Raw genomic sequence first — 9909 nt, forward strand, 5'->3', positions numbered from 1 at the left:
TGGTGTTTTTTGTTACATAGGGACTACTGAAAAGACATTTAGAAGTTTATTTTAAAATGCCAAGTATTAAAAATAAAATAAAAAGCTCTGTAAACGTGCATTTTTGCTACACTATAAGTGTATCGTATTGGGTAATGTTCGACACACACTTAGTCTTCATGCCTACTTGAACACTTGGGCCAAATACAAGAAATACGTCAAGTAGACAAGTGGTCAAGTGCAAATACTGCACGGGTGGGTATTTGGCCAGGTCCACATATGTATGAAATAGCTCAAAAAGGGTCTATAGCTATTGGTCAACATGGCGAACTCACATGACAAACTGAACCTATTGCAAAACTTGCATGGGGAAATCCTTCATCCTCATGAGAATTTGCACAGCATGGATTCCTATTGAAACGACAGGATTTTTTCAGCAAAAAAAGAAAAGAAAAATAAATAAATCAGTGAGCAAATTAAACAAACTTTAAGACAAAATAATTTCTGCATTAATTAATAATCATCATTCATCATTTCTAATGTTCACTATAGATGCAGATAAAACTAAAGATACAGCTGTACTACTACTTGGGTAAATGAATGAGGTTAGAGATAGTGCACTTATATAGTGCATTGATTAAGGCACACAATATGTTTAAAATAAACAGCTAACCTTTAAAGGGTTAGTTCACCCAAAACTTTTGTCACTCATTACTCACCCTCGTTGCACATATGTAAGACCTTCGTTCATCTTCGGAACACAAATGAAGATCTTATAATGAAATCAGAGAGCTTTCTGTCCCTCCATAAAGATCCGACTTAACACATTCAAGGCCCAGAATGATAGGAAAGACATCGTAAAAGTAATCCATGTGACTCCAGTGGTTTCAATTAAGTGACGAAAAATTTGGGGAAAAAACAACAACATAATTGACCACTTTACCACAATTTACCAGAATGTAAGTTTTAAGATTTTAAGAAAGTTAGCTTTTTTTTCACTGTTAGCAAAGAGATTTATATCATATCATATCAATGAATGGTGGCACAATATACAAACAAATGATCTAAAGTAGCCTATATATATATATATATATATTTGTTCAATACAAACACTTCCCAATATTTTCTGTACTGATTTTGAGGGAAAATCTATAGAATTCTGTGGAATGGATTTAAACATGTTAAACTGAAATGATAAAAAGTTGACTGAAAACTAAATGTGACTGTAGCCAGACACCTAATCCCACTTATAGAAAAAATCAAAAGCCAGCAGCCCTTCTAATCTGGCAAGGAGTGCGCCAAATAGAAAATAGAGACGTGTAGGAATGCCATTGGTGGGTGTGAGGTCGGTTATCTTTGGCCACAAGTGTATGTATTTAAACCAAGACTCTATGGGTTTTTTTCTTCTTAAATATCTAAAAAGTTTTTTTTTTTTTAAACATCCTTTGGTATTTCTGACATAATTGCTCATAGTGTGCAATCCATAACATGGAGACATAGTTTTCTATTGTGTATATCAATGAGGCATCATATTCCACTGAATAAACTGTTATTACAAATGACCACCAGATGGAGCTCCTGACAAGATTACCAACTTTCTCTTTTTGTATTCTAATTCTATTCTAATTATTGTATTCTATATATATATATATATATATATATATATGGTTGCTGTGATTTGGCCAAGTAACACATGTTCCTGGATCAATATATTTTGTTGATCCTGGAACAACATTCCTGTATGAAAACATAGTCCTAACCCTTTCCCTACTCTGGAGCCTAACCATAACCAAGTTTTTTTTGGTATTATTCTAGGTAAATTGTTTATGGAAGTCATTTTCCCTTTCCTTTTGTGTACTGTGGTGTTATGTGTTTGTTCTTGCTGATTGAATGGTTTACTGCTGGCTGTGCCCCTTGAGGATGATAAAGTTGACCTAATCAAAGGAAGATGATAGATCAACAACACTGATGTAGAAGCAGCTTTCCCTAGTTGTAAACCTGAACTTGACATAAACAGTACACTTGTCCCTCAAATCCAATTGGTTGTAACATGTTGTATTTGGTTGGTATCACTATTACTTGGTATCACGTTCAACATATGGGAAAATACATGAATGAATTAAACTACAAAATGTTAATAAAAAAAAGTGTTTGAGAGTTCTACAAAGGGTTAGTAGTGTGTTTAATAGATTAAAGATCTAAAGACTAAACAAAAAGACACACAGAGGACTGCAAAGCCTCAAATGTGTGTCTGCTGGCCACATCCATCAGGATTGTTTGGACAAAACCAAGAGAAAGAGGGAGGGAGAAAGATTCAGGAGAGGAGGGCCTTGGAAAAGAATGGATTCTCTGGAGACCAGCGGGAGGAGGAGAGAGGGAAAGAGTCAGAGGGGAGGGCTGATAACTACATCTGGAAGTTATTTGGAACAAGAGAGGGAGGTAAATAGTTGAAAAGATAGACAAAGACAACCGGGAATTAGCAATTAAGGCTGAGGGAACAAACTAACAAGCAAACAAATATTTTGACGTTGTTTGTGTTAACTTAAAAAAGAAAAATATATTTTTTTGTAATGCCATGAGTAATCCCAGAGAGAAATGATACGAGGAATTAAACAACAAAGAAAGAAAAGCTTGTGAAGAATTTTGTGTGCCTGGAAACTGCATGACCAATCATTTAAGTTCATCACTTCACTGAAGCCTTTTTTTTTTTTTTTTCACGTATGAAGAGTCATTTACACCCTGGAGAACTGGAGGAATCACATCTGTGATGTGGATAATATCGGTCAATGAATAAATAAAGCAAGATCTCATGAACTTCATCAGTACTTAAGAACAAAAAGACAATACGGGAAGCTTTGGATTTAGGACACAGTGAAAACTCAACTCTTTTCCTGGAAACCTTTCAGTTGCCTGTCAGTCACTTTTTTCTGTCTCCACCTAAATAAAGGTAAAGCAACTATATTGGATTGATGTTTAATGTACTTTTTGGAATATTAAATATATAGATTTGGGTACTGGTTACAAACCACTTGATCATTACTGAAGCAGACTAGAGAAAACAATGTTGTTGACAGCGAGTTTGTGCAAACCTGTGATTTACTGAGATAGATGGATAAAATAGATGATCGTTTGTGTTTTTCATTTAGGTCAGAAAAATACATTTTATGGACAGGCAGAATTTAATTTTAAAAGAAAAAAGTGGATGTATGCTTCAAGCACTCTTTTCTAAGCATTTATAATCACAAGAAACTAAAGTTATGTTTAGGTTTCTATGTGATCTCATATTTTAAGAACTTATATTCCCGCATACATATGGTGCCAATTTCCAGAACCATTACTGACATACCACTGAAATCAGATCATAAATCCATGTGCTGCCTCACTTAGAGGGGGCTTAAATGTTTACATTTTGTCCCATAATATGTGGAACAAAAAGAGCAAAATAACCACCAACATGATTATGTTGCTTTCTGCTCATGGAATATGAAGTGACGCATATCAAAGTCCACAATATTCTTTGAGTTTAAAGTAAAAGAGAGGCCCTACTTGAGTAGGTATGTTTTAGTCATGGAACATAATGGCTTTCTAGTTAATGCTATCAGCAGTACAACACAAGGGTGGTTTCTTCCTGTCTGGAAACAGCACTTCCTCTCCATGCTACAGTTCAGGAGAGTGTGAAAGTTTACACACGTTAATAGCACACACAATACGTTTATATGTCGTCATTTTGTGATTATATTCCTGTCTTTCTTCTTTCATGCAGAATGTCTGCGTCACGAGGTTGCCTCTGCTGTGTGAAGTACCTCATGTTTATCTTCAACCTCATCTTTTGGGTTAGTTCTGTTTTAGGCTTCTGCAGAATATCAGTTTGGCAGCTTTAGGATCTTTATTCAGTTAAAGGTATAGCGGAGGATTTTCTTTTTCCGGGTGGATCATCAAGACTATTGGTCCTCCTAAGTGTCAATCATTCTGGTGATATGTTTACGTAAGGCCGTCGTACGTGCTCGTGCACACGATTCACATGATGGCGTGCGCTCAAAACACAGGTTGGGCTTCCCACTGATGCCTCAGTCGTGAAGTTTCTACTCGACAGGTAAAGTTTGACATGCTATTTGGAGAAATCCATTTAAAATCACTGCTAGTAAAAGTTAATGTAAGCTATGATTAGCTCGTGCACACATTTAATAGGCGTTCCCTCTCGGGAGCATGTGCATTTTTTCAAAAAGTGGAGAGGGCGGTTCTTTTCTAAAATTCGGGAAAATCCTCCGCTATACCTTTAACATCAACGTATTCATCAAACCTGTCTATGATTCTTTCTGCCACTGAACAAGAGCAAGAGTGTGATGTTGTTCTGAATGATATGATGCTATTCAGACAAACAAGATTCGCAAGCGTAACTATTATCGGTTTAATACACCAGTTCAGTAAACAAACAAAAAGTTAGTTTATACGTAGTAACTTACACAAATACTTCGTCCATTTTTGCTCCGCCATCGAAAGGAGTCCCAACAAAGACCAAATTATCAGAACCAACTGTTACGCATCTCAGTAGTGGCGTTCCTGTGAGTGTTGTGGATCGAATCATTGAACAAGTCATTGAATCATTCACTCAGCGAATCGTTGAGTGAATGATGTCACTCGTCACCACCTACGGGCGTAACGTTGTAACATATGCAGAAAAACAGTCACGGAACGCCACTCAGTCAATCATAAAACTGAAGGCTGGAGTACACTGTAAAAATATGTGGAATATGTGTATTGTTCTTCTTTCATGATTGTACAGAATATTGAAACATACACTAGGCTAAACAATTTTTTCTAGCGATTTTCAGTCGTTTAGAGTATGACGCCCAGTTTACAAAGTCGGCAAGTGTATGATTCCCAGTGGTTAAAATACGAGAAGTGTATTCCATCTGTTCAATAAATATACACAAATGTTTTAAAAATGTATGCAAGTATGTTCAATACTAGCCCATGTTTATAAAGGCCATGCAGGCCTACACTTGTTCCTTAGAATGACCTGCCTTAAACTGATGCCAAGTTATTTTTCTTTACCTGCTTGTTTGTGCAGTTGGGAGGATGTGGTTTATTTGGTGTCGGGGTGTGGCTCGCCTTCACACAGTCTGAGTTTTCATCTCTACCGCTGTCCTTCCCTTCACTCTCCGCGGCCAACCTGCTGCTTGTTGCTGGGGGCGTCACCATGGTGACAGGGTTTCTCGGATGCCTTGGCGCGCTAAAAGAGCAGAAGTGTCTATTGATGACGGTAAGGTACCTGGATCCATACTGACATCAGTAAAACAAATGTGGAAACTGCCCTCATGTGACACTGAAGACTGGAATAATAGCTGCTGAATATTTAGCATTGCCATCACACGGATTAAAGGTAGGGTAGGCAATTTCAGAGAGGCTAGAAATAGCAAGCTAGCTTTGAAAGCATAAGATCCCACCCTCCATTCAGAGCGTCTCCAAAGCCACGGCTCCTTCAAAACACATGCAAAGGAAAGCGTCACGAGAGATCATATTAACCCTTTCGCACGTACGATCACACCAGTGTGATCAGTCTAGGCTGGTCCCTGGAGCGTCCGATCACACCGGAACGGTCAGTGCATGACGTGATAAACTACTAAATTCAAATGTGCTTTCGCGCGTTGGCTGGCACTGAGCTAGAGACAGGCGCGCTCAGAGCTGTCATATATCACAACTTTTCAGTGTTTTCAACCACATAATATTTATTTTAGGTTTCATACATATAAGTACTAAATAAAACAATACATTTAGAGTTTGTAAAATACACACTGATGTCAAAGGAAGAGGCAATAATAATCCTTTCCATTATAATTAGACACGTTTTATTCATATCAGATACACATTGTGTAAGTAACTTTAAAGTTTACTCTATTCTTCTCCCAGTTCACCAGCCACTTACATTTATGTATTTCATCAGGAATATCAGATATTTCATGTCATATCTAACAAATTTGTGAATATTTTGAATAAAAAAGGAAAAATGACATAAAAGCAGATCACCATTCATTCAGCTCTGTTGTTGCTGCGGTGTGTCACGTGACACGCAATGACGCGTCACCATGGAAACCATAAAGTGACACATTCTAAATAACGGTCGCCTTGAAAAACTCTGGGGGGTCAGCCAGAATATTTTAAACTTACGTGTGAAAGGGTTAAATCACCTCATTTCTCAAAGCACATAAGATTTAATATTAATGTACGTAAACAACTTACAGAACTCGGACTTGTACCACCTGACTGCTGCAGATTCATTTTGGCGTTGATATTGAACATCACGGGTTGCCGTCTTTAAATTAAGGTTAGGACATGGTGTGAACGCAGCATTAGCTCGTTGTTTTGGTCGAGGAGGAACTGTAAAAGGCTTTTGAACTGTTTGTGGCGCTCAGTGACTGACGTCTGTCTAACTCTACATAGCCTTACAGAACGCGCTGATTACGTGTGATGTCTGCGTGAGCCGATACGTGGAGGTATAGAATACGTGTTGACAGAGGTAGGACATATTATCATTGCATTTGGACCGAATCCAATGATTGGAAGAAATTTTTTTTGTCCTGAGACTTTGACAGAAGATGTACATGTTTTAATATTTCGACCACTTCTGTCATTGATTGCTATCAGGATATGAAGAGAGTTTCAACCAATAAAAAGTGTTTATAATTTTTTTTGCCTACTCTACCTTTAATTACATTTATATTAAAAAAGAAAATAGTTAATTAAAATGTAATAATATTTTAATAGTTTCTGCTGTATGCAGCCCTGGTAAGTATGACATCATTTTTGCCGCGCATGATGCCAGTATAAAAAATAATTTTTTCAAGAACATTTAAAATCCAAAAGTTTGAACGGCAGTACCGGTATATTAATTTAACATCTAATGTACATAATTAAATCATTTTAATTTCATGTAAAAAAAAATATTTGGAAAAATACATTTTATTTGGAAGAAGTTCGATTATCATCCTCATCTCTAATGTTTCTCCTTATAGGGAAAAAAAAGAGAGGCAATTGTTGGGTACAGAACAATAAAATTGGTGTCTATAGCAGTATAGTTCAAATAATTTGGACTGGTATTTGATGAAAAATATTGAATCTATATTGAAATAAGAATTTGATTGATCTTGGCAAATTTGAGACCAGAATGGGACTTTTCAGGATAAAAATCTGAGAAGCAGAGGAAGCAGAAGTCTCTAATTGCTCTTTGTTTAACCTCATTGCTGCCTAAGAGAAATAAATAAGTTCATAAAAATATTTTATATTTAAATATATTTTTCTTCCTACATGGGAATATTGTTGTCATTCGTGTACTCTAATAGTTTTTTCTTGTTCTTTCAGTTTTTTGTGATCCTCTTGTTTCTAGTCCTGACAGAAATGGCGCTGATTTTGGTTTTGAGTGTGTATCATGAAGAGGTAAGAGACTAACGTCTGAGCCTTGCAAATATTTCAGCCTTTCCTTTCAGGAAAACACTTTGCCTTCTACATCCTGTTTATCCGCTTGTCTCTGTTTTGTCCATTTAGTTGGACAAAAAGGCTAAGGATGACCTAAGAGAGGGAATGAATGACTATAAAAAAAATGACAGGCTGCGAAAATCCTGGGACAACATGCAGAGGATTGTGAGTTAGGTTTATAATAGTCACAAATATGAAGACTAAGATTCTTCAGTGTATATCATGGATTCTGTCTCCTTCAGTTCAAGTGCTGTGGCGTGAGCAACCACACCGACTGGCACAATAAAACATTCAACGGCGAACTTCCTGAATCCTGCTGCAGGAATTCTGGAGAATGCCATCATTGGGAAGAGGTCAGAACATTTCTGGGGTTTAGGGTCAGCTAAGTACCACACGTTCCTAAATCCCGCCAACGGCTGATAATTGCAACCACAAGTGTAATATAAAATGAAATCTGGCACAAACCCTATATGCATCTGATATGTTAAAGTGTTAGTTCATCCAAAAATGAAATGATCCCATAATTTACTCACCCTCAAGCCATCCTAGGTGTAGCTATGACTTTCTTCTTTCACCCAAACACAATCGGAGTTATATTAGAAAATATCCTGGCTCTTCCAAGCTGTATAATGGGAGTGAATAGTAGGCTACCTGAGATTTTGAAGGCCCAAAAAGCACATCCATCCATATTAAAAGTAATCCATACAGCTCCAGGGGGTTAATAAAGGCCATCTGAAGCGAAACGATGCGTTTTTGTAAGAAATGTTTTTTGAGCAGCAAATCAGCATATCATAATTAGTATTTCTGAAGGATCATGTGACACTGAAGACTGGGGGTAATGATGCTGAAAATTCATTTTTGTCATCACAGGAATAAATGACATTGTAAAATGTACACTGTAAAGAAATCCCTATTTTGTAACTATTAAAATAACTATTTTGTTTTATTTTATTTTAAATTGTAGGCCTACTCAGAACTTACAATTTAAAATGACAAACAATATACCTCAGCTGCTATTTTAAGTAGTATTATGCTATTAATGACAAATTACAGTAACAATTTTTACAGTTTTCTCAAATTACACACAAATATATTTAAATTTTGAAAAATAATGGATATTGTAATTCTTGAAATCACCACCAGATGGCGCAAAGGGACAGTTGACACGGCTGCCAAAATATCCTAATTGAAATAAAGTGCAAAAATTTTTACAGAAATTTTCATTAAACATTTTCTAGAAAACTTCACTAAAATATTTCACAATATAACTAGTTTTACTGCATTTGCGATCAGATAATTGCAGCCTTGGTGAGTATAAGAGTGTCTTTCAAAATCATAAAGGCCCGGTTTCACAGACAGGGCTTAGATTAAGCCAGGATTAGGGTTTAGTTCAATTAGGGCATTTAAGTGACTTTAATAACTTAGAAAAAAACAAAACATTACTGGTGTGCATCTTGAGACAAAACAATGGCACTGACATGTTTTAAGATATATCGGAGCAAGTTGCTTTCAGTTAAAACACCTCAAACATGCATTTTAATCGGAGACTAACTTAAGCATTGTCTGTGAAACCGGGGTTAAGAGAATTTACTAACCCCAAACATCTGAATGATAGAGTACATTTACAACAATTTAAACTTCATGTCCAGTTGTTTATTTATTTGGTAACTATGTAATAGGCAAGATGTACTTCCAGCCAGTCTGTATCTCAAATTAAATCGAGACCCTGATTACTGTCATGGCTTACTTTGAGATAACGACCGGCTGATAAAACTGTTTTTTAAATGTGTTTTAGCCGTGCTATGAGAAGGCCAAGGACTGGCTTCTGGCTAACATCACCTCAGTGCTTGGGTTTGGAGTTTGTATTGGAATCGTTCAGGTACTTTTAAACTTGTGTATCTGGTGTAGTTTGATTATTATGAATTTAAGCACTGGTATAATGCGACTGCGTTTTTCTCCCTCCAGATTCTTGCTTTGGTGTTCTCCATGCTGATGTACTGCCAAATCCTACGAGCAGAAAAATACATGGACTGACCCTTCCTTCGCCCCATTTCTGAATATGTAATGAATGTTTAAACAGACTTGCCTATTAGAGATACTGGATGTGATATGCATGTGCACATAGATTACAGTACTGCACTTAGGAAGAAGCTCAGACGAATCTCAGATAAATTCATTTACCAGATAAAAGGCTAAATAATTCATTTGTACTTAGAAAAAGAAGATTAAATGAATATAAAGTGAATGTATACAGTAGGTGGAAAAAGTAAATCTTAGAATTATTGCACTCTATATTAAATACCCTTATAACTGCTTACAATGAACATGCAATCAGTGTGAATTTCCTATAAATGGAAATTAAATGTTTAAGAGTTGATGATTTGTTATACTAAACCAACGGTCTGTACTATATTAACGTCTGTTAAGGTCGTTACAAATAAAAAAACAATGCAACAC

At 36.3% G+C, this 9909-nt stretch overlaps 1 protein-coding gene across 1 annotated transcript; it reads left to right on the plus strand.

Moving 5' to 3' along the window:
- Positions 1-2365: 2365 nt before the first annotated feature.
- Positions 2366-9516, plus strand: tspan4b (tetraspanin 4b). The gene is made up of 8 exons (XM_084405650.1): positions 2366-2926; positions 3743-3812; positions 5051-5242; positions 7339-7413; positions 7522-7617; positions 7695-7805; positions 9248-9331; positions 9418-9516. The coding sequence occupies exons 2-8, from the start codon at positions 3744-3746 to the stop codon at positions 9484-9486; spliced, it is 696 nt and encodes a 231-aa protein (XP_084261776.1). The 5' UTR covers positions 2366-2926; position 3743; the 3' UTR covers positions 9487-9516.
- Positions 9517-9909: the final 393 nt, after the last annotated feature.

Source organism: Rutilus rutilus (assembly GCF_951802725.1).
Source record: "Rutilus rutilus genome assembly, chromosome: 1".
NCBI classification, from domain to species: Eukaryota; Metazoa; Chordata; class Actinopteri; order Cypriniformes; family Leuciscidae; genus Rutilus; species Rutilus rutilus.

Bases quoted from the DNA above. Each gene is read 5' to 3' on its own strand.
- tspan4b (XM_084405650.1), top strand. From the start codon at position 3,744: ATGTCTGCGTCACGAGGTTGCCTCTGCTGTGTGAAGTACCTCATGTTT. The intron at 3,813-5,050 runs GTTAGTTCTGTT...TTGTTTGTGCAG, and splicing joins TCTTCAACCTCATCTTTTGG to TTGGGAGGATGTGGTTTATT. The intron at 5,243-7,338 runs GTAAGGTACCTG...TTGTTCTTTCAG, and splicing joins AGAAGTGTCTATTGATGACG to TTTTTTGTGATCCTCTTGTT.